The 25,399-nt window shown below is 43.6% G+C and overlaps 1 protein-coding gene, 1 long non-coding RNA gene and 1 other non-coding gene across 6 annotated transcripts in view; 1 reads left to right on the plus strand and 2 right to left on the minus strand.

Annotated features, from left to right (window-relative positions):
* ccdc92 (coiled-coil domain containing 92) overlaps window positions 1–4,778 on the minus strand; it is a 13,945-nt gene extending 9,167 nt beyond the window's left edge. The window contains exons 1-5 of one of the 4 annotated variants that reach the window (XM_027277853.1): window positions 4,724–4,778; window positions 4,353–4,496; window positions 3,163–3,405; window positions 905–1,048; window positions 478–519 (exon numbers count right to left, since the gene is read on the minus strand). In XM_027277853.1, the coding sequence (XP_027133654.1) occupies window positions 478–519; window positions 905–1,040 (178 nt within the window). In that variant the 5' untranslated portion in view covers window positions 1,041–1,048; window positions 3,163–3,405; window positions 4,353–4,496; window positions 4,724–4,778. Of the gene's footprint in view, window positions 1–477; window positions 520–904; window positions 1,049–2,251; window positions 2,480–3,162; window positions 3,406–4,352; window positions 4,672–4,723 lie in introns of those variants that run through there. The other 3 variants (XM_027277850.1, XM_027277852.1, XM_027277851.1) reach the window with 3 other exon arrangements.
* Window positions 1,730–1,801, plus strand: trnap-cgg (transfer RNA proline (anticodon CGG)). Its single transcript has one exon. It is a non-coding gene; the product is annotated as a tRNA-Pro (tRNA).
* Window positions 4,779–11,282: 6,504 nt separating the features above from the next.
* LOC109138635 (uncharacterized) overlaps window positions 11,283–25,399 on the minus strand; it is a 32,693-nt gene continuing 18,576 nt past the window's right edge. The window contains exon 3 of the long non-coding RNA XR_002041990.2: window positions 11,283–11,806. This is a non-coding gene — a long non-coding RNA (uncharacterized LOC109138635). The remainder of the gene's footprint in view (window positions 11,807–25,399) is intronic.

Genomic DNA, 25,399 nt, shown 5'->3' on the forward strand with positions numbered 1-25,399 from the left:
AAAAAATAAAAGAAATCTAAAACTAAAAAAAATCTAAAACAGAAAATATATCTAAAACTGAATAAAATTCTAAAACTTAAAAAATCTTAAAATGAAAAAATTGAGAAAAAAAATCTAAAACTTTGTTTATATAATATAAAGTATAAATGCTTTGTTAGCCGGGCTGTGAGCTCAGAGCACGAGGGGGAGCGTTAGTGTTTGTACCACAGGTGAGGGAATGGAGTCGTGCCAGAACCGGAGCTGGATGAGTAGACAAGAGCAAGAAGCCGCCGGACAAGAGTAAATGTGGGACTGACTTTTAGTGGTTGGTGAGAGCTTGGTGAAATAAAAGGCTGAAAGACAGACGCCGAGCTGGGCTGACTGCTGCTGGACTAGGCAGTGATATCAGCTGCTGCTGGTGACCTGATTGATGATTGGCTGTAATCAGAACAAATACACAGGTACAGCTGTATGCTTCACAGTCTGATGGAGGCTTACCTGAAGGGTCGGAGCTTCTCACAGTGAGCTCGTATGTCAGATCTGAGGAAGAAGAAGAAGACGGTTACTTCCGCTGCTCACACAGAAACTTTCCATATGGTGGAGTATTCTTTTAACAAGATTAGAGAGTTCATCGGCAGCTTTAGCTGAAGCAGACAGCGCCCTGTTTTCCTGGGTGACATCTTTATATCCTCCCTTTGTGGCAGAGTGTATCTATTACTGCTGCTCGGCTCCATGCAGGTTCTGCTGTGTGCAGGGCGTGCTCACTAGTGTCGGAGTGCATTTCCCTCTGTCTCTAAAAGCTTTAACAGTGGCACCACAGCATGTTTGTTTGTCCATCTGTCTGCCTTTTATTGTTAGCTCTGCTGCTCCCCCGAGCTCTCCTCTGAGAGCTTCTTTAACGAGCAGCATGTTGTCGTCAGCTCACCTGTGCATTGCTGTTGCAATCTGCGGATCTCTGCGTGCAGACCCTTCAGCGTGTTGGCGTGGTCCTGCTGGAGGAAGAGCAGGTTCTTCTGTGCGCTGTGCAGCTGGTTCTCCAGTGTTACGTTCGCAGACGCCATGGCTGATGCTGCAGACACAAACGAGGAGAGACAATAAAGAAGAAGTGAGCGTTGACAGAAACATACTGTTCTGTCGCCCGTAAACATCTGGGGTTTGGGATGCGCTCCAGCTTCGCTCTGTCTGCCAACTGGCCAAGACAATCTGCTTTAGATGACGGACTGAACTAATCACTGCAGGATAATGCCATCAAATCCTTTCACAGGAGGCCACTTGGCACTTCGTCCAACCGAGCCAGCGTGAAAACAATAAAGAAAAAGAGACTTTAAAGAAACATCCTGTAACTTTCCTCTGATAATCTACTGTCTGTGACCTCCTGTTGACCCACACTGACCTGTGATCAGCTGAACGGTGTCTCTGTCATTCGTACGTCTGTTCTCACACTATGTAACTTTGGGCTCCGGGTCGGGAGAAGTACGTAACGCTTTACGGCACTAAGTCACACAGCAGCAACTATTTCACTGATTCTGGTGAAACTGGATCATATTTTATGGAGGAAATGTTTTCTGGTTTTCCCTCTGATGTCCTCCGGCTGCTCCGCCTCAACTCTCTGTGATTTACAGAGTTTATGATGGACAGTGAAGTAAACTGCTGACAGCTGTAGCTGCTGTTAGCTCATGTTAACTCAGTCTGTTAGCTCAGTCTGTTAGCTACTGTCAGCTCAGTTTGTTAGCCAGACCACTGTGTAAGTGGCTCGTTGGTCTAGGGGTATGATTCTCGCTTCGGGTGCGAGAGGTCCCGGGTTCAAATCCCGGACGAGCCCTTCATATGAGACAAGAAATGTCATAGACAAATGTGACTTTTAAAAAGTGAAACTTTCTGGATGTCCAATGCTGCCTATGAAGAATATCCTCAGATAAACTAAATGTCAACACATCTGTGAATTCTGGACTGAAAACAACAGAAATCTGCTAAATTGTGTCAGATATTTGTCATTATTGATATTTTCTGGACAAATTTAATTCATGAAAAGTTGTTTCTGTTTTTTCCCTCTGATGTCAACTCTCCTGATGGACAGTGAAGTAAACTGCTGACAGCTGTAGCTGCTGTTAGCTCAGTTTGTTAGCTGTCCAGACTGTGAACTGACTGTTTTGGACCACCGAATGGCAGAGGAGAAGAGAGTGAAGAGGACGCAGACGGAGGAAGCTAAGAAGAGAAAAGGAGAGAGTGAGCGAGCAAGAAGCCGCTGGACAAGAGTAAATGTGGGACTGACTTTTAGTGGTTGGTGAGGGTTTCGTACTGCGACGGCCATGATCCCACAAACCAAAAACAGGTGACGTCACAGCGGGTTTACACTCGTGACGCCGAAGCAGAATGAATCTCGGATCTGTATTTGGGATTACACATTATTTATATGAAGCATTTATAATACACAATAAAATGTTTCTTTCTGTGGCGACATGCCCTGAACTTTGAAACATTCACAGATTTTAACTTTATTAAAGAATATTACAGTTAATATTAACGTAAACATCAGTTCATTTACTGAGGCTGTGTTTGAGTTTTCAGGCGACTGTTTGATCGTCAGGAGACGTTTTGTGACTTTGAAGATTTAGTTTTGAAGTTTTAAGTGAGTAAAGTGTGTAAAAGTATAACATGGGTGTGTGTGTGTGTGTGTGTGTGTGTGAGGCTGGGTCAATGCGACGGTGTAGCAGCAGCAGCAGCAGCAGCAGAGGAAGGTGAAGCTCCATAAATGTTGCTGCAATTAGCGAACAAACGCTGAAATGAATCCATCGATTCAGAACCTGAGAGCGAGCGGGCGCAGCTCCTTTAACACTCAGACTCCGATCTAATACACGCTAATTTAATCTGCGCTGTGTAATGTCATTTATTAAGACTCTTCTTCTGCTGTGAGTTGAAGCATCAGCTGCTCTGTTCTTTCAGCGTCCTCACAAAGTCAACAACAAAAACAAAAGAGATACTGGGTGTGGCAGGAAAGGCCGACTCTCTCCACCCTCCGTCGTCCTTGTCTCCATCATCACTCAGCTCCACAACATCTCCACACGGAGCTGAGAGCACATCGATCCCCTGCAAACCTCCTGAGTGCTTCTGCTGCATGCAGGGGAGAGCTTCAATAAAACATCCCGGCTGAATGAATAATAAATCACACGGACGCACACTCACCAGTTTCTGGGTTTGTTTATCTTTTTTGTGGTGGCTCACAGGAAGGAGGAGGAGGAGGAATGAAAGATTTGGTCATAAGGGCTGAGGAGATAATCTATTATTGATGAGTAATGTGGAGTCCTTCCGGTAAACTCTGCGAGCACATCATCTCATCCCTGGGCTGGCTCTTTCCTAGAATAGCTTAAAGCAAAAGACGTGACCTCAGCCAACGTGAAAACACGCCACGGCGAGGAGGTCACCGTGCTACGGAGGAGAAGAAGAAGAAGAAGCAACACAAACATCACCATAAATAATCAATGAACTGCAGCATGAAACATTAGCTCAGCAGATAGCCACAGTAAGAGCTCAGCTGCTCCTGTCTTTGCACATTTGTGCACATTTAGTGCAAAATCCAGTTTAACACACCCTTCTCCTCACACACACACACACACACACACACACACACACACACCCCGGTTTAAACACAGGACATGAGCAGCTACGTGCTTCAGTTTCAGCACCTGCATTGCGGACAGCACCCCGAGGATCTCCACCTCAGCACAGCCGCTGATGTCAACCTCCAGGCGGCTACACCATCCAGAGAAACGGCCCCCTCCACCCACCACCACCAGCAGCACTATCACGACGTCAACAAAACGTTAATAAAGCGTTACTTTAACGTTGTTTTAAGAGCTGACGTTGGATGCCATCACAAAGCGTGTCCTTGCCAGCTAACGCTAAATGTTGTTAGCTCCGAACTCCATTCAAAAATCCGCCAATTTAACAGTTTTCAGCCAAATATTAATATAAATAAACACATAATATGACATAAAATGTGTTTTCTAGCATCGTGGAGGTCTTCTGTTGAATTCGGCTCACTTCAAATCATCTAAAAACTTTAAAAAATGTCTTAATTGTGATAGAAATACAGGCTAATGTGATTAACGTATTGTACAAATATTCGATATTTTTTCAATTTAGTTGAAATGTCAGTGAAGTTAGCCTCAGTGGCTGGAAGCCGAATTAAAACACGACCTTCGAGACACCTGAAAATATTCATAAATACAAAAATAATGTTTTTAAAGCGGGTTTTTAAAGATGTTTTGTCTCCACACGGAGGAAGTACGTATGTAATCAGCTAGCCTTAGCCTGGGAGCTAACGAGGCTACACCGGAGCAGCAGAGAATTTTTATCCCGCGGGAGGAGCTTACCTTCGGGTTAAAAAGACGTCGTGGCCGGGGGGGGGGGGGGGGGGGGGGGGTCGAGTGTCTTTGTTGGAGGAGGTTGCGGTGAAGTGTCGGTGAGTAGCCGCACCGGGCTAAGTGCGTGATGCCGTGCGGGGCATGTCGGTGATGCTGTCAGGGGGAGACAGGAGAGAGGAGAGAGGAGAGAGGAGAGAGGAGGCAGGAGGCAGGAGAGAGGAGAGGAGGTGTCAGTGTCCGATCACCTCCCTCTGCTACGAGCCTAAATAAAGCGGGTTTATTTACGCTGTATTAATCCGGATTATTTAATTACACATTAACAATTAAAATTCGAACTAAACGTGTGAATAATATAAAGTATGAAGCCGTGTTTGACTCACCTTGTGTGACATGTATTGTTGACGTCGCCGTTGCCAGGGGGGGGGGGTGGGGGGGGGGGGCGCCCTCGGCGTCATCACCATAGCAACAGAATGTCACCTGCTTGACCGTGGCGATGCGTTCACGCCCCCTAGTGACAGCGATCACTAGTAGTGATGGGAAGTTCGGTTCTTTTTAGGGAGTCGGATCATTTGACTCAGCTCACCATGTATACCTTTCATAATTCAGCCAAATCTAGCACCGTTTTGACTTATGATTTGTACATACAAATCATAAGTCCAAACGGTGTTAAATTTGGCTGACTTATGAAAGGTATACATGGTAAAATGAAAAGCCAATAAGCTCTTCTTGGTGAGCTGAGTCAAATGAGCCGACTCCCTAAAAAGAACTGAACCAAAAACAGTAAGATAAAAGCCAAGTAACAGTAAACTATACGATATATAAATCCAAAACCTTATATATATGTGTACACATACAAATCATAAGTCAAAACGGTGCTAAATTTGGCTGAATTATGAAAGGTATACGTGGTAAAAAATGAAGAGCCGATAAGCTCTTCTTGCTGAGCTGAGTCAAAAAGTCACCGTATTGACTTATGATTTGTATGTGTACACATATATATATATGGTTTTAGATTTATATATCGTACGGTGGTCCCTCGTTTATCGCGGGGGATACGTGCTAAAAATAACCCGCAATAAACGAAATCCGCAAAGTAAGTTTTACAATTATTATACATGTTTTAAGGCCGTAAAACCCCTAACCACACACTTTTATACACCTTTTTACACACATTTTGTACAGTACTCCCTTAGTTAATCAGGATGCAGAACACATGTGCGGTTCTCCCTTAGCCAATTTAGGACGCAGAACACAATGCACGTTCATACTGTACAGTACGCTGTAAAAAAAAACATGCAAAATTACACACAAAAAAATCTACGAAACAGCGAGTCCGCGAAAAGTGAACCGCGTTATAGCGGGGGACGACTGTATAGTTTACTGTTACTTGGCTTTATCTTACTGTTTTTGGTTCAGTTCTTTTTAGGGAGTCAGATCATTTGACTCAGCTCACTAAGAAGAGCTTATCGGCTCTTCATTTTACCACGTATACCTTTCATAATTCAGCTAAATTTAGCAACGTTTTGACTTATGATTTGTATGTGTACACATATATCATGTATATATTCAATACACTCTTTGTACTGAAAACCTTTGCATTTTAAAATAAAAATTACTTGTTCTGTTGTAACTCTCTGAAACCGACCAATGAATGCAGTAACAGGCTTGTAACAGAAATATTAAAAGCATAGCATTTGCTGCATTTTAAGTGATTGCTAATATTAAAAGCATAGCATTTGCTGCATTTTAAGTGATTGCTAGTAGTGATGGGAAGTTCTTTTTAGGGAGTTGGATCATTTGACTCAGCTCACCAAGAAGAGCTTATCGGCTCTTTTGGCTCTTCATTTTTACCACGTATACCTTTCATAATTCAGCTAAATCTAGCACCGTATTGACTTATGATTTGTATGTGTACACACACACACACACACACATATATATATATAAGGTTTTAGATTTATATATCGTATAGTTTACTGTTACTTGGCTGTTATTTATACCCTGTGTATATAATGTTAAATTGTATATCTTATAGGTGTATAGTGGTAAAGTTTTTTCTTGGGATGTTATGTTCAAATGTTTTTGTTTTTTCTTGCTATCACTTAATATCTAACTTACCGTTTTGGATCTGCTGTAACAAACACAATTTCCCTGCGGGGATTAATAAAGTATTTCTGATTCTGATATATCATGTATATATTCAATACACTCTTTGTACTGAAAACCTTTGCATTCAAAAGTAAAAATTACTTTTTCTGTTGTAACTGTTGTAATTCTCTGAAACCGACCAATGAATGCACTAAAAAACTATAAGCACAGAAATGCTGCTTCTTTTTCTACTATCACTCAACGGCTCACGTACCAGAGCCGGCTCTTTGAACCGGCTCGTTCACGACAGACACATCACTAGCGCTCACATCGTTGTTAACACTGTGTAGGTGTTTTTAAGGTTTGATGCCCGTCATCTAACAACCTGACAGAAGTGTGAAGGAGGCTGTTGCATGGACGGAGTTCAGTCTGTGGACAGCAGAGGGAAGTGTTGCTCTTCTGCTACAACATGATTGGTGTCATTATCTTGCACTTTTTAAAAATCTCTATGCATATTAGACATTCATCTGTAAATTAATGATCTAATTCATGATAAGAGGTTGTTTTTTATTCTAAACAAATTTCCTAATAAAACAGAAATTAACCATCATGCTACTCCTTTGCCAGGCTGTAAGGGGCTGGATCCGATCCCAGCTGACACATGCAAACAAGCATTCATGCTCACATTCACATGCCAGTTAACCTTTTAATTTGTATGTCTTTGGACTGTGTGAGGAAGTGGGAGCACCTGGAGAGATAATGTATAAATAATAAATGAAAGCAGCACCAAAATAAAAATACAAACAATAAAAAATAAGTTTAAAAGCACAGAAATGAGATCTAAACTCATCACGAAAAGGTTGACGTGTGACTGATGCCCAGAAAGTCAAACATGCATCTGATCTTTGTTCAGTTCTGTTAAAACATTTAGACATTTAGCGACATGCACAAATAGGTTTCTGTGTTATTTGATAGTGAAAAGTATAGTGTGCTGCTGCAGTGTGTGGTTACAAAACATTTTTAACCGTGCACGTGGAGATTATTTAGGTATATGGAGGTAAACAGCTCAGTTAGTGAATCTGCATCTACACCTGGAGGAAGTTAATGAATGAACGAGAGGTTTAAATGAAGAATCTTAAAGTGCATTTGTTAAATTTAGATCTGGTGTTGCTTCCTTAACGAGAGAAATACATCAAAAGAATGATAAATATATCCACAGTTTATTTATGTTTTTATGTTTTTCTAATAATGAATCCATTAAATTTAAATTTCACAATGTTAAACATGCATTACTGTTTATTTTTACAATTTATTTATTTTGTTTGTGTGATCACAATTTCTTTAAAACAGCCCTCAACACTTCTTTTGTTTTATTTTTATATAATATGCTCCCATAGATTTTCTATACTCGGTTCACTACAGCTCCTAAATGGTCTGTTACAATCTAAGCATTGTTTTGATTTGTTAAACTTAAGTTATAATAAACTGTTTTCTGCGGCTCGTGCAGTTTTCCAGAGCAATAATTAAACTTTATCTAATCTGAAGCGATATCAGCGCTCCTGACTTGGAGTTTCCAGGTCTCGGGGAAACAGTAGCCTTTTCATACTGACCTGTAATATCACCTTAAATTATTTCTGGCAAACCGCGAAAATTCCTCAGCGACACAGCTACTGCGTAAAACGATACAAAGCTAAAACAAAAGCATCGGTTTTCATGCCCAACCTGAGAAAGAGTCTCACGTGTAGAAAGCAAACATCTCGTGGAGTAAATGGAGTGATTGTCCACCTCTGGACGTGTTATTTTTTGGAAGCAGCCTTTAATCTCTCTCTGGCTGTGGCATGTTTGTGATAGGGATTAAATTCTTCTCATTTCTTTATTTTTAGTGGTTCTGGCACACTTCCCAGCTAGTTGAGGAGAAAGGTAAGTAATCCTTAGCCCGGGCAAAAGTGAGGTGAAAAATAATTCCCCAACAGAGACCTCTACCTTCCCCGTGATTTGTTTTACTTGCACACTGCTTGAGATCTCCATATATCATAACAGGTAGTTAAAGGAGCTCAATGAGAGAAATCAACCAAATAAAACAAGCAGGATTGACTCTGGACTCCTCCTGCGACTCGAACCGGTTGTTGTTTTTTTGGCCTTTGCCTGCAGGCAATCCGGCGCTGGTAAGGATCCAGCTGAGAAATGTCCCCCCGAACAAAGCCTGAGGGGTCCACAGTGGGATTTCCTTTAAAACAGCCTGGCAGGCCTCATAAATGCATCTATGATTTACAGCTGAGTGCATCTGTAGATTGCTATTCTGTTGAAGAAAGTTGAGGAAATACTTCCAAGTGATGGCGTTACAGACGGTGGCGAGGGTGCTGGACGTGAGCCCAAAAACGTCATACACGCTGGAAAAGCAATAAGAGCAAACATTTAATCTTTTATTACAACTTCTAGGCATCAGTCACACACCAGCGAGTGTAAAACAACTCATTTATGTCACTCTTGAACGCGTCTCGTCGGTATAGTCGCTGGATTGTGAACAGATAGCGCAGGTTCTTGTCAGATTCATGGATTCAAACTCGACGCTCACATGGCAGCCAGTCTCATATGGCACTGTTTTACTGCCCCTGCTCTGACAAGCTGCCAACAGCAACACTTCTCAGGTTGTAATAGTTTTACAGTTATTATATTGAGGTTGGCACGGCAGAGAAATGCCTCTAAAACTCTGAAAACTTAATTTAATTTTCCAAGACCTGTTTTTTTAAATTTTTATTTTATTTGTCTGTCCAAAGAAAGTTATAATCGCTCGACTGTTGAACTGAATGTGTCATTTATGTGAAAACATCAAAGTGAGACACTGACTGTGAGATGGCTTCAACCAGTTTCAACTTTATAACTGTAAATATACTGTATCATTATGTCAAATATACTTTTTAAGGGGCAGATTTGGACTGCAACAGTGTTAAAACATAAAAAAATATGAACCATCAACAACAGAACGTGACGTCTGTGGATGGAGAACCAGGCGGAGAACCAGGCGGAGAGCTGAATGCAGCAATGGAGGCTTCATTCGGTTCATTTTATGGAAGCTACACGGTGGCAATTTCCGTGCTAACTTCCAGTTTAGCTCCTGAAATTATTTGTGTGCAACTGTAGATGTTCAGTTTATTCAGAGTTTTACAGCCGCTTCTAGTGTTAGTGTAGAGTAACGTGAAAAAACCTTTTGTTGTCTTGTTGTTGTTTTGTCTTTCTGTGAGTTTGTGACAAGCAGCAATCTCTGTTAGTGAGTTAGGCTGTTAGTGAAGCCTCCATGATACTACTACAACAAAAAGAAAACTACTTGAAGAAAAGTAAGAGACAAAGACGACCTGGTAAGTGCTGAAAATGTGTTAGCTTAGCCCTCATTGATCCAAACTTTCTACAAATCGCCATCACGATGAAGTTATTTCAGCATCATTTTGATCCGTTTATTGCAAACTAAAATCACAGAAAAATTTACATTTTAAAGACTGTGTGAAGTCAATTTTAAGATTTCTTTTCAAACACATTAAATATGTTGTAAAATAGCTGCTGAAAACACATGAAAAGACTTTGTAAAAACCAGTTTTTTACCAGTTTTCAGTCTCAGGATTTTGTGGGCGGTCCTTAAAGGGTGGCTCGATGACACACTGAGGCCACCCTGAGCAGAGAGACAGAGATTGACACCTAATTTCATAAACTTGTCGATATTTTTAATCATTCAAATTTGGCTGGATGGTTAATAACACTTTCTTCTTTGGTCTGACAAACTCAGAACACATATTATTTCTGACTTTACATGGACTTTAAAGGTTTACTACTCATCGTGGGCAAAATGCTGCCCCCTATTTTTTAAGAGCAGCATGTGACCCTGCGGTACGTACGCGAGGTTACAACCTGTTCGTCGTGTTACAGACAGATGTCGAGTCCATAACAGACGTTTGAATCTTCTCTCTGTCAAACGGTAAATGGACCCAGAAACGTTTCTATATTTTGATTTGCTCTGTGCTTGTGTGGTATGGAAAGTATTTGTCCTTACACAGTATGTACAGTGTGAATGCCAGTAGCATCTGGACTTTATATGAGGCCATTTGAAAATAAAAAGGGTGGCCAGAATATGTGAAATGAGCACTTAAAGTAAAGGTTATTTCAACAGCAATCAGCGTCTCTGACACAGTTTTGTACCTCCCAATTAATTCATGACAAATTTACGAGCTGACAAAACATAGGTGAACACAGAGAGGAAATCATAGCCAACATGTTACATAGGGCCCACATGGAAAGCCCGGCACCGCCACTGCCAACATGTCTCTGCCTTTATTCTGGTAATGAGGCTGGACTGCAGGAAACCGTGCAACCTTTCTATGCAACTTCTTTTTTTTGCAGTCCAGGGAGAGCAGCGTGCTCAATGCCATTTAAAGTGACACTTTAATTACTAGCGGTTAATGGACCACTAACACCAGACTTTGAAGTGGCTGTAACTTAAGGTGCCCGCACAGCCGGCCTCAGCAGGAAATATGTGTGCCATGGTGTAATCCCTCCACACATACTGGTACAAGAGCTGCTGTGATAAGACACACAACTACAAAAAAAAATAAAAAAGAGGGCTCACGGTGAAGAATAGAAAGATGTTTTAACAACTAGAACAACAACGGTGCAACTGGAATGCTGATACTGTGTGTGATACTTCTCCAATAATTACAGTAGTAAGTGACGACAGATTCTGATTTGTTTGTTAATTTAATCATTTATTTGGCTCCGCCAACACACCTCCACCTGCCTACACTTTTCAGTGTCAAAAAAAGATACAAAACATACAATAAAAATTAAAGACGAATTTGACTTGTAGCATTTTTTTTGTATCGCAATAATGGTAGGATTGTAAATTCTTTTGGCCACGATAATCATGGAGTGAAAATCAAACAGCTTTATCAACCTGACATCCACAGGTTGTTTTCATTTTTAAAAAAACACAAGTTCCTCTTTGATTTGATACCAAATATGTGACATTTGTAAGTGATTCAACACTTGACAGCCACTTGAAAACAAAAATTGGCAAAATTTGCACGTGGAAAAGTCACCACGACCTGGGCAGTCCTTCTTGACAACTCTTCTGCAACATTATGTGATAAAATTTTGAGCAATCCATTATGGTAGGTAGTGTCTCTGTCATCTTATGAGAAAAGATCTTGTGGAAAAGTCACTGTGACCTGGTCAGTCGTCCCTGCCGACTCTTCAGCCTCCGTCTGGGGAGTGAGATCTCATGTGATGTGATGTTATGTCTTTGTATCTTTCCACAGTGGGCCAGGATCTCCCTCACAACACAATCTTGCAGCTTCCAGAAGATTGTAGATTAGATTTTCAGAGGAAACCTACAAAAACAAATCATAAAAATCAACGTAATTATGTATATATTTCTGGTTTCTACCTACAATACAAAGTCAGGACGTGTTTTGATACACGGTAAAACTAAAGCACAGACTACTCCTCCTTCAAAAGTCTCAATTTTATTTATAGTCACCGTTTTGGTGGATGTTCAGATGGACATAATACGAGCGTAAGTATACCTCTGCGTAGCCACAAGTACAGTATTATTCTGAACAGATTCATGCTTCAGGCTAACTTGTGTGGTAAGGTTATGTGCAAACCCTTTTGTGGTTTGTGGCGGACACCCTCTTCTTGGATTATCACACTTTGGTCGACAACCAGAAGAGAAGCAGAAGCAGACATGCCCGTTCTGGATTCAGAGCAGTCATAAAATCCTCCAGGCTCCTATTTCGACCACCTCAGCCATCCACCGTGCAGCACCATAATCACTGCTCTGAGATGCACCTCAAAAGATCTCCGTTTTTCCAGAGACATAAAGATATGGTTGTAGGTTTTCTCTGTTTTCAATAGAAGTATTTAATCCTGGAGTCTAGTCACAATAAGGATGAGCATTCTGCTGACTTCTTCACTTCATGTGCCCACGACTCGGAAATATAACCCATGGAACTTTATCCAACGGCAGCGCCAAGTAACGCATGAGTACACTAACTTTCATATACTCCATGAAAAGGTTACATAAGCTATAACACTTGTTAATGCTAGGTCAGTGCTTGAAATGTCCTTGCGGCTGTGAGTCTATACATATACATGAGATCCGTGTAATATGGCAGTGACTCCAGTGAAAAGCAGCGCTGTGGCTTTGGCAGAGCGACGTCTTGAAGTCCCACAGTGAGTATGCTGTGTAACTCTTTAAAAAGTCTACTGAGAAAGCTGGAACTTTCTGAGCAGTCACAGTTTAATGCTGTGACTGACGGACACCTCTAAACCCAACACTGAAACACCCATCGTTAAAATCGACCCAGTAAACACGTTCCCAACACCTCCAGAGTAACTTGATGTTTTGGGAAATACGTTTATTAGCTTAGAGTAAGACGGGATTGGTGCTGTTTACATATCGGTCCAGTAAATATAATTCAATTTTATCTTGTGACACTTCCCATACAGAGCAGGTAGAGACTGTACTTTTTATTTACAGAGACCCAACAGTTCCCACCATGAGAAAACACTTGGTGACAGTGGTGAGGCAAAACTTCCTTTAAGATGCAGAAACTTGCACACAGTGGACCGCCATTTGCTGCGATCACAATTGGTATCGATCTTCTGATGTGACTCTGGGAAACAAAGTATGTGCCGCTGCCAAACGTCAAACTATTTCTTATTTCTTTAACCTAGATAGATGCTGATAGATGCCATTGTTACAACTGCCCATCATTCTAAAACTAGTCTGAACCAAAGACCCATTTTTCCGAGAGCCTGTTATTCCACAAACAAACGGCCACCGCTCCGAGGTATCGTTGTCCCGAAAGTACACACTCTGGTTTGGGTTAAAAGTTAAGTTCATGATACCAAAGTAACCACACCTAACCAAAGTAGTTTTGTTGCCTCAAACCTTTGATTACACTAAGATATTAAGTCCAGGGACAGTGTGTATTTTCGGAAAGCAGTGGGCTTTTGTTTTTCGGGAAAATGGGCTGTTGAGCCATCAAAACATCTTGGTGATAGTGGTCAGGATGAACGTCCTTAGAGTCCTTGGTTGCTGTACTCTCAAAATCTGCAGTAAGAATGATATTTGTGTGCAGCATTGACAGAAATGTTTGTGAAACCTGCTTAAGTTTCTGTTGACTGACTGTGCCTGCATTGCCCTAACCCATCCCAGGTATGTTAGAGCTCAGCTCTTCTTCCCAGAGTGTGGAGCTAGCGAGCGTTGGGTACATGTTGAAGGATCAAATGCTGTAAATAAACACTGGCTGCTGTTTATACATCTCACATATGGATTTTAGTGCCTGTGTGATCTCCAAAAGGCCTTGGGCCAGTCAAACTGGGCGACTCATCCTTTAGTGCAGGACTCCAAATAAAACAGAGCTGCCGAGCCAAGCAAAACCCACTACAGAGCTATTTTCCACCATCTGTGTGGCCAGACAAAATACAAGGAAACCATTTCAACCCTGAGGCCTTTCCAGATCAAGAAACACTAGATCAGTCAGATTTGACGAAAAGGCCCAATCAACACACTGTCAAGGCCCTTCCTAAAGTTGTCCACTTCCTCTGTGGGGGTAACCGAAAAGCTTCTTCTAACCTTGCGTCTTTCCCAGCAGGAGAGCTCAGCGCACCGCGCCCTGTCTGAGCGACCTTCCTGAACTGAAAACATTTGCCTTTTAACCGGTTTCTTTTATTTCTTCCCGCTATTTGAGTCAGACACCCATATTGACAACATCCTGAGTTCCCACATTGGTTCAAGATCTTCCAAGTCACTTGCCAGATATTCTCCTTCACACTGGCGCTGTGTTCACCTGTTGCCAAGCGCTCCCAGAGTCTTCCAGCTGCTCTCCGCCTGGCCTGTTGTCTTTTTTAAAAGACGTCTCTCTTCTGTGTGGCGGCGGTGGCAGGGTCCTCGGGGCCTCATGGAGGGACTCGACTTGACTATCCTCTTTCAAAGAGGGACTGAAGAGGACCACAAAACACCCAAGCCCAGCTGCTTGGATGGAAACCCAACACCAGCTGGGCTCTGTGAGACCAGTCAGCACAGGAAAGCCACGGATTATGGCCTCCACCATCTTCAGTAAGCGCCACTGTCGTCCTTGGCTGCCAGTCCGGCCTGCTGTGCGACAAAAGTCAGAACCTTTCAAGGTCTCGGATGGAGGAAATTGAATAATTGCAAGGAGGAAAACCATTATTCAGGGCATTTTTGAATTACATAATAGTGTTGTTACTGTTCCATCCACAGATATTTCCCTTTTATGGAGCTGCAACATGTTTTTTTCTTGTCTAACTTTTGATTGTCGGGGTACTAAGAACTGCTTTAACAAGCCACTCCAACCCAAGACCTCTGCTGATGACTCCTCCAGTGCAGATTCTGCAGCAGGAAATTCTTTCCATGTTGTATTTTCATTCAGGCAGGGGCACAGCTCTCACTTACATATCGCTCCAGTAAATATAATTCAATTTTATCTCATGACTCTTAACATGTAGGTTTAGCAGGTCCGTACTCTTTTTTTACAGAGACCCAACAGTTCAAACCATGAGCAAACACTTGGTGACAGTGGCGAGGAAAAACGTCCTTTAATAGGTAGAAACCTGCAACCTGCCGCTGGTTTTAGCTTCATGTTTACCACACAAACCTTACAGTCATATCAATCTTCTTATCTAACTCTTGGTAATAAAGTGTTTGAGCATGTTTTTTTCATGACTAACTTTTCATTGTCGGGGTACTAAAAAACTGCTTTAACAAGCCACTCAGAGCGAGGACCTCTGCTGATGACTCCTCCAGTGCATATTCTGCTGTTTAGTGGCAAAAAGCGATTGAGTTTCATTTCAGGAAATTCTTTCCATGTTGTATTTTCATTCAGGCAGGGGCACGAGCTCTGCCTCGAAAACTCTACGACGGGTCTTTGCACACCAGCGTGCAATGAAAAGAGTCTTTATCAGCCACTCGCTCAGACGCATTACCGTGAATGACACACTGCCAAAAGCACTCAGAGTTTATACGACTCAGAGAAACAATCACATTTGAAATGGGGCGTGCACCGACCTGCACCACAACACATAACCTTTGCAGTCTGATTTGACATTTCCAACAATTAAACCACTATCATTTAACGTGGAACATCTCCATATGAGCTGTAATTTTAAAATACCTTTCTGTTTTCCTGGAGCGATATCACTGATAAACACATCCCCACATAAATCACTCCCTTTGACTGTCTTGTTTTCGCTCCTGCAGCTCTTAATGAATCGTGTGCTTGGCAGCGTTCGCAGTCAACATCAGATGACACAGTGTTCTGACTTGCACCTCTAAATACCCTGCAGGAGGGTAATAAATGCAACACCTGGGTGACATTGGTGCACGATCATATCGAAAAGCAACGAGACCAAAGAGGTCAGGGGACCATATGGTGCGATCGTCTGTGCTAAACTGGTGCAGCATGTGATGAAGGAAATTATCCTGACGAGTGTGGCATGCATGAAACAAATTACACAAACTTGATGGAGGGAAAAATTGAAATTGGGGGTTGTGTAAACTACGCTGCCGTCTGCGCTGTCGACTCGCCGCTGAGTGAGCAGCTGGTGAGCCGTCAAGGCGAAGTGAACGGGGCAGGAACAACAACATACTGCCACCATAGCCTCTGCCCCCAGAATGGTAATTACTTAGTGAAGAGGGGGCAAGGGGAACCATGCCGGACCAGAAGACTGATCTGCACGTCCTAACATAGAAAGAGTAACAAACAGTTCAGGTCTGCAGGTCTGCAGTATAAAAGGGTGTCCAGATCTTCAGGAGTAGCTCATCCCCACCCTTCACAACAGCTTGTAACATTGCATGTGGGAGGATATTAAAAATCTCCCTGTAGCAGACAGTAACACTCGGGTGTGTAGGACGCACTTTCAAGCGTTTTTCAAGAAGTTTAACATGATGCCGGGAGATAGAAGTCCCTAGATGGAAGGCCTTTTAGGAGGACAACAGATCTAGGAGGATCTTTAAAATAAAAAGATGCAAGCATGCACTTTTATAATTACCCATAATTTAGAGGGTTTAACATCGTAGCACTGCATTTTGAGCTATAGGCGATATTACCATGACAACCCATCCGTAACAGCACCCACCTGTCAATCAAAGCGTCCACGCTCTTAATCCTGCATAACTTTAAGCCTTAATATAATGTGAACAGGTGAGTTGTATATAAATTCACCCTCAGTACAGTTGTCATGAACGGGGAAATTAGCTACAGAGACCAAAACTGTTTTTTGTACCAGGCTGTAAACATGTTTATTTCTGCTGTGAAGTTGGACATTTGGACATTTGGACTTATGGAGACTGATTCACTTCTGGAGCCAGCCTCAAGTGGACGTTAGAGGAACTGCAGCTTCACTTCACAGACACATAGTTTAGGTTGCAGCTTGGTTTCTAACTTTATATTTACCGCACAGATACAGGAGCTGGTATCAATCTTCTTATTTAACTTTTTAAAGAGACAAACTGGCACCAAATATTTGAATTCAGCAGTTTTCCACTCAGAAATATCAACTTTCAGGCGTCTGCGAGTTGCAGGTGAGACGGACAGAAAGAGAAAATAGCAGCACAGATGATACTCGGAGGGCGCTGAGGGTAAATGAGCGGTGGTGTGTTTGTGCACATTCCTGGAAGCCACAGCTCCTGTTGGCAGGTTGTCCTCTTGTGCCTGTTAGCTCTCCCAGATCCACGTGTTTATGTCTTGGGTTTCTCTCCTTCCACCACCCCCCGCCCTCTCCAAATATTTTCTAATGCCACTGAAGAATGTTCGAATGTTGTTGAAGAAGTGGAGCGGCCGTGTCCAATGAGCAGGCTCCTTGTTTTTTGTCCCCTTCCAGCTGAACGGACAATAATCGAATGTTTAAAGATGCAGAACAACACATGTACAGGCTGCACAGTAGCATGGGTGTGAATAAATGCTTCTTTGTGGAGGCTAAAAATAAAGCCGTGGTGTGACGGTGGGCTCAGAGAAGGTCTAACTCGGCGTTTTCCACACAAATAAACAGAAACCACACCACGGTCTGGCCACGGCGTGACAGGCGAGGTGTAAACTAACACGACAGAGCTCGCTTCACGTTAGATGGACACTTACTGATAGCTCTGCCCAAACTGAAGTCCTGAAGTTTTGCCATCCATCGACCTCATTCTGGTCTCCGGGCACCAGCAGGGAGTCGCAGCAGCTACTGGAGTCAGCCAAGAAAATGTTATAAACCCACAACTGACTGTTTTTACATGTAAACGCTTCAGAGCTTTAACGTGCTAATTAGGGAGTTTTAAAAAAGGTGTTGGAGAGTGAGCCAGGCTTTATGCTAAGCTATGCTAATGCAGATGTTAAGTCATGTTGATGCTACACTGACATGTTGACCACCTGATGGACAGTGAAGCAAACTGCTGCCAACTGTAGCTGCTGTTAGCACAGTTTGTTAGCTGCTGTGAGCTAATGTTAGCTCAGCTTGTTAGCTGCTGTTGGCTAATGTTAGCTCAGTTTGTTAGCTGCTGGGAGCTAATGTTAGCTCAGTTTGTTAGCTGCTGTTAGCTAATGTTAGCTCAGTTTGTTAGCTAATGTTAGCTCAGCTTGTTAGCTCCTGTTAGCTAATGTTAGCTCAGCTTGTTAGCTCCTGTTGGCTAATGTTAGCTCAGTTTGTTAGCTAATGTTAACTGAGTTTGTTAGCTGCTGTTGGCTAATGTTAGCTCAGTTTGTTAGCTCCTGTTGGCTAATGTTAGCTCAGTTTGTTAGCTAATGTTAGCTCAGTTTGTAAGCTGCTGTTAGCTAATGTTAGCTCAGTTTGTTAGCTGCTGTTGGCTAATGTTAGCTCAGTTTGTTAGCTGCTGTTAGCTAATGTTAGCTCAGTTTGTTAGCTAATGTTAGCTCAGTTTGTTAGCTGATATTAGCTAATGTTAGCTCAGCTTGTTAGCTCCTGTTGGCTAATGTTAACTCAGTTTGTTAGCTAATGTTAGCTCAGTTTGTTAGCTGCTGTTGGCTAAAGTTAGCTCAGTTTGTTAGCCAGGCTGCCGGATTGTGAGCTCAAAACACCGGGAAAGTGTTAGTGTTTGTACCACAGATGTTTTGGACCACTGGGAAGAAGAAGAAGAGGAAGAAGAAGAAGAAGAAGAAGAAGAAGAAGAGGTTTACAGGGGAATGCTGACAGTGAAAGGAGCCGGTGTCATGCCAGAACCAGAGCTAGGCAAGTGACTTCCATAATGGGAGAGGAGAAGAGACTGAAGAGGACGTTGACAGAGGAAGCTACGAAGATTAAAGAAAGAGTGACAGATCAAAAAAGCTGCTGTGAACTGTAGCTGCTGTTAGGTAATGTTATGGTAGCACAGGAGCTTTGAATGCATTGGTGTTGTGCCAGAACAGGAGCTGGGCGAGAGGGCAATGTAACCAGGCTCAGCAGCCTCTATGGACATGATGGCAGAGGAGCAGAGAGTGAAGAGGACGCTGACGGAGGAAGCTAAGAAGAGAAAAGTAGAGAGCGAGCGAGCAAGAAGCCGCCGGACAAGAGTAAATGTGGGACTGACTTTTAGTGGTTGGTGAGAGCTTGGTGAAATAAAAGGCTGAAAGACAGACGCCGAGCTGGGCTGACTGCTGCTGGACTAGGCAGTGATATCAGCTGCTGCTGGTGTGTTGTCTTGTTTTTGGGGGATTACAGTCTGAGCTGAACTTCTTCAGACGTCTTTCCCACGGTTTGTCCGTCTCATCTGAGGCTTCATGGGCGGAGAGGACACATCTGCTGCAGGTAGACTCTTATTACGGCTCTGAAAATGACGGGCTGCGGCTGCCAACCGGGGACAACAATATTCCAACATTCTTGATAAACACAGCGTACTTCAGATCTGTGGGGAGTACACAAGCTGTGACTGTGAGGGTGATGTGATTTGTGTGCTCAGCTGGCACTCTGAGTAAATTTAGATCGACATATTTGGCAACGATTCCTCATCACGGCGAGCAGATTCAGGATTGAAAGGTGCCTGCTCTGGACTGTTTCAGCCCTGCAGTTGCATATTTACTTTTCACTCTAAAAACTTGGTCGATGAAGGGGGGGTGACAGTATCCAACAGCAGCCTGTGTATTCAGCAGCTGTTTGCTCAGGTGAACAAGCTCCAATCGAGGCGGCCTTTTCCTGCTTATTCAGGGGTTTACTGGTAACATTAGAGAGCCATCGTCCTTTAAAAGCTGCGATTCAGAGTCAGCAGCTCACACTAAACAGACCCTGCAAAGAAAATCACCCTCAGCACGATTGCTCCGACTCTAATCAGCATGCAAAGTGGACTTTTGTATTAATAGGTGCAACATAATCTGTATTTTTTCAAAATAAAAGCTCCTTAATCAACTGGCACTTATAAACTCTTTTAACGAACCACTTTACAGGAGTTTCTCTTAACAAGTTTCCCTCAATGAAAAAGTGGAGACCTGCACGTCCAAACGCTGGAAGGAAAGAAAGACAGAAAGAAACGTTTTACGGGAACGAGTAAATTCATAACAGGCGAGCTGTCGGGGACATTTTCCACTCTACAACATGAGCCGCACAGGAAAGTGCAAATGAGCAACAAAACAGCTGTTAAAGTTTACAGGCCTGCAGCAATTTATTCATACACACACAAAAAAAGAAAAACGAAGCAGAAGTTGTTTACTCGAGGTCGTTCATGGCAGCGCCGTGCTGTGAGGATGAAGCAGACGTTCAGGGTGGAGCTGGTGGAGCTGGTGGAGCAGCCACCTTTTCATATTCAAGATCACAAACTTTCACACAAAGTGAGTGAACTTGTAAAAAACATTTGAGGTGACAAACTCGTGCCAATGAAGACGACTGATCATCTGAACTTTAAACCAGCAGGTCAAAGTTTTTATATAATATTCAATATTTTGGTGTTTTTTGTGGCTTTGAGTAAAGAAACATTCATGTATATCAGGATGGATTCAAGTACCACAACCTGCAGTTCCTCTAACGTCCACCTGAGGCTGGCTCCAGAAGTGAGTCAGTCTCCATAAGTCCCCATGTCCAAATGTCCAACTTCACAGCAGAAATAAACATGTTTACAGCCTGGTACAAAAAACAGTTTTGGTCTCTGTAGCTAATTTCCCCGTTCATGACAACTGTACTGAGGGTGAATTTATATACAACTCACCTGTTCACATTATATTAAGGCTTAAAGTTATGCAGGGTTAAGAGCGTGGACGCTTTGATTGACAGGTGGGTGTGGTTACAGAAGGTTTAAAATATCAAAAAAGATGAATAATATTCATCAGATCAAAAGAATAAACTTTAGGATCATGATGATGTGGCGGACTCTTTTTCTGGACGTCACTCATCTTCACCCAGAAACAGCAGCAGACCCTCTCAGGTCACGTATCCGCGAACTTCATCTAATCTGGAGCATCGCTGCCGTAGACTGTCTCTTGTCTTGTGTGACAATTATTCCATTTGGAAATGTGGATTTGCACTTCAAAGCCAACTCGTATTTAATTGTCATAATTAGTTTCTCTCAGTTTCCATCTCTCGCTGGCTGCAACAGAAGCCTCTGCACCCGTGAACGCAGAGACCTTTGACATAAAATACCACCCTGCTGCTTCCAGACATGCCTAAACATACACTGCAGAGAAACCACACGGCTCTGGCATCAGTTTGTCTGCTAGATTGCTGAGTCACGGAGAAAAGGAGCTATAGGCTCTCTGAACTATAAAGAGAACATAAACCGCTGGATGCAAATAAGGCTGTAAAACATCTCGCCTCTGCGGTCTTGGCTTTGTTGTTGAGTCAGACAGACTGCAGCATGTTCAACACCAACAAATTACTGAATCTATACGTCGGCTCTTTAATTTGCACCCAGGGCCGAGGCACACAGCTTTTTCTGTGACGCCACTGCAGCCTCTCCCCTCCCTTTGTCTGTTTGTACAGGTGCACGCGTGATGTATGTGTTACAGCCACTGTGTGACTGAGCACTGACCCACTTCCACCATTTGGCACGCCGGCACTGCCGCCTCTGTCCCGAGCCGAGAGACCGTGAGGCCCAGCAACAAACAGCGCTCTGTGGCTGGGGAGGAGCCACGCTTTGGAAGTTTTAATGGAGCCGCCCGTCCACATGCAATATGTATGTTCATGTCCGCCACACTTATAATTACCACCTCGGCTCTGCCGCCGCTGACCCGCCGCCACCTTTTAACCAAGAGGTTTGAAAAGACAGAGAGAGAGAGAGGCCTGATGGGAAAATGAGTCTCTGGCAGGAGCATAATTAAAGCTGAGCCGTGGGGTTAGCTTACATTAACTCCTGTGCCAATTCAAGCATATTAAAAGCTGGATCGGGTCCCCATGTGGTCCTCACGCCGACTCCCCATACTTCACTTTGCCGTTCGTTAAAGCAACACGGCGAAGAAGTTTGTGTTTTTGTGATTTGTTGCCCTCACTGTGGTAAATATGGACAGGCAAGGTCACCAACAGCAGCAGCTGATATCACTGACTAGTCCAGCAGCAGTCAGCCCAGAACCAGAACCAGAACCAGACCCAGCAGCAGCTGATGTCACTGCCTAGTCCAGCAGCAGTCAGCCCAGCTCGGCGTCTGTCTTTCAGCCTTTTATTTCACCAAGCTCTCACCAACCACTAAAAGTCAGTCCCACATTTACTCTTGTCCGGCGGCTTCTTGCTCGCTCACTCTCTCCTTTTCTCTTCTTAGCTTCCTCCGTCAGCGTCCTCTTCGCTCTCTTCTCCTCTGCCATCATGTCCATAGAAGCTGCTGAGCCTGGTTACACCTGCTCGCTCGCCCAGCTCCTGTGCTACCCGTGTAAACACAAACATTACTCTGAGCTCCCAGTCCAGAGAGTGACGTCACAGCTAACATGAGCTAACAGCAGCTACAGTTGGCAGCAGTTTACTGTGAGGCAGCTTCTTGATCAATCACAGCCTTTTTCTACCGTCTACCTCTGTCAGCATCCTCTTGGTTCTCATTAGCGATGCCTATCAAGGCTACTGAGCCTGGTTACATTGCCAGCTCCTGTTCTGGCACGACACCGGCCTAGTTGGTGCTGTGTGACTTATTTCTTATTCAGGGTTACTGGTAACAGAAGAGCCATCGTCCTTTAAAAGCTGCGATTCAGAGTCAGCAGCTCACACTAAACAGACCCTGCAAAGAAAATCACCCTCAGCACGATTGCTCCGACTCTAATCAGCATGCAAAGTGGACTTTTGTATTAATAGGTGCAACATAATCTGTATTTTTTCAAAATAAAAGCTCCTTAATCAACTGGCACTTATAAACTCTTTTAACGAACCACTTTACAGGAGTTTCTCTTAACAAGTTTCCCTCAATGAAAAAGTGGAGACCCACGTCCAACGCTGGAAGGAAAGAAAGACAGAAAGAACGTTTTACGGGAACGAGTAATTCATATAACAGGCGAGCTTCGGGGACATTTCCACTCTAACACATGAGCCGCACAGGAAAGTGCAAATGAGCAACAAAACAGCTGTTAAAGTTTACAGGCCTGCAGCAATTTATTCATACACACACACAAAAAAAGAAAAACGAAGCAGAAGTTGTTTACTCGAGGTCGTTCATGGCAGCGCCGTGCTGTGAGGATGAAGCAACGTTCAGGGTGGAGCTGGTGGACGGTGGAGCAGCCACCTTTTCATATTCAAGATCACAAACTTTCACACAAAGTGAGTGAACTTGTAAAAAACATTGAGGTGACGTTAAACACCAGACAAACTCGTGCCAATGAAGACGACTGATCATCTGAACTTTAAACCAGCAGGTCAAAGTTTTTATATAATATTCAATATTTTGGTGTTTTTTGTGGCTTTGAGTAAAGAAACATTCATGTATATCAGGATGGATTCAAGTGCCACAACCTGCAGTTCCTCTAACGTCCACTTGAGGCTGGCCCAGAAGTGAGTCAGTCTCCATAAGTCCCCATGTCCAATGTCCAACTTACAGCAGAAATAAACATGTTACACCTGGTACAAAAAACAGTTTTGGTCTCTGTAGCTAATTTCCCCCGTCATGACAACTGTACTGAGGGTGAATTTATATACAACTCACCTGTTCACATTATATTAAGGCTTAAAGTTATGCAGGATTAAGAGCGTGGACGCTTTGACTGACAGGTGGGTGTGGTTACAGGTGGTTTAAAATATCAAAAAAGATAAATAATATTCATCAGATCAAAAGAATAAACTTTAGGATCATGTTGATGTGGCGGACTCTTTTTCTGGACGTCACTCATCTCACCCAGAAACAGCAGCAGACCCTCTCAGGTCACGTATCCGCGAACTTCATCTAATCTGGAGCATCGCTGCCGTAGACTGTCTCTTGTCTTGTGTGACAATTATTCCATTTGGAAATGTGGATTTGCACTTCAAAGCCAACTCGTATTTAATTTCATAATTAGTTTCTCTCAGTTTCCATCTCTCGCTGGCTGCAACAGAAGCCTCTGCACCCGTAACGCAGAGACCTTTGACATAAAATCAACCCTGCTGCTTCCAGACATGCCTAAACATACACTGCAGAGAAACCACACGGCTCTGGCATCAGTTTGTCTGCTAGATTGCTGAGTCACGGAGAAAAGGAGCTATAGGCTCTCTGAACTATAAAGAGAACATAAACCGCTGGATGCAAATAAGGCTGTAACATCTCGCCTCTCGGTCTTGGCTTTGTTGTTGAGTCAGACAGACTGCAGCATGTTCAACACCAACAAATTACTGAATCTATACGTCGCTCTTTAATTTGCACCCAGGGCCGAGGCACACAGCTTTTTCTGTGACGCCACTGCAGCCTCTCCCCTCCCTTTGTCTGTTTGTACAGGTGCACGCGTGATGTATGTGTTACAGCCACTGTGTGACTGAGCACTGACCCACTTCCACCATTTGGCACGCCGGCACTGCCGCCTCTGTCCCGAGCCGAGAGACCGTGAGGCCCAGCAACAAACAGCGCTCTGTGGCTGGGGAGGAGCCACGCTTTGGAAGTTTTAATGGAGCCGCCCGTCCACATCAATATGTATGTTCATGTCCGCCACACTTATAATTACCACCTCGGCTCTGCGCCGCTGACCCGCCGCCACCTTTTAACCAAGAGGTTTGAAAAGAGAGAGAGAGAGAGGCCTGATGGGAAAATGAGTCTTGGCAGGAGCATAATTAAAGCTGAGCCGTGGGGTTAGCTTACATTAACTCCTGTGCCAATTCAAGCATATTAAAACTGGATCGGGTCCCCATGTGGTCCTCACGCCGACTCCCCATACTTACTTTGCCGTTCGTTAAAGCAACATGGCGAAGAAGTTTGTGTTTTTGTGATTTGTTGCCCTCACTGTGGTAAATATGGACAGGCAAGGTCACCAACAGCAGCAGCGGATATCACTGACAGTCCAGCAGCAGTCAGCCCAGAACCAGAACCAGAACAAGACCCAGCACAGCTGATTGTCACTGCCTAGTCCAGCAGCAGTCAGCCCAGCTCGCGTCTGTCTTTCAGCCTTTTATTTCACCAAGCTCTCACCAACCACTAAAAGTCAGTCCCACATTTACTCTTGTCCGGCGGCTTCTTGCTCGCTCACTCTCTCCTTTTCTCTTCTCAGCTTCCTCCGTCAGCGTCCTCTTCACTCTCTTCTCCTCTTCCCCTGCCATCATGTCCGTAGAAGCTGCTGAGCCTGGTTACCTCCTCTCTCTTCTTCCTGGTCGTCCATAACGCCTGGTGTACAAACACTCAGTCCGTCAGCTTGGCGGTGAGCTCAGAGCGACGGGTACCCGTCGCTCTGAGCTCACCGCCAAGCTGACGGACTGAGCTAACAGCAGCTACAGCTGTCAGCAGTTTACTTCACTGTCCATCATAAAGTCAGTCCCACATTTACTCTTGTTCCTCCGTCAGGTCCTCTTCACTCTCTCTCCCTCCATTATGTCCATAAGGCTGCTGAGTCCGGTACACCTGCTCGTCG

This window comes from Larimichthys crocea, chromosome III (assembly GCF_000972845.2).
Source record: "Larimichthys crocea isolate SSNF chromosome III, L_crocea_2.0, whole genome shotgun sequence".
Classification (NCBI taxonomy): Eukaryota; Metazoa; Chordata; class Actinopteri; family Sciaenidae; genus Larimichthys; species Larimichthys crocea.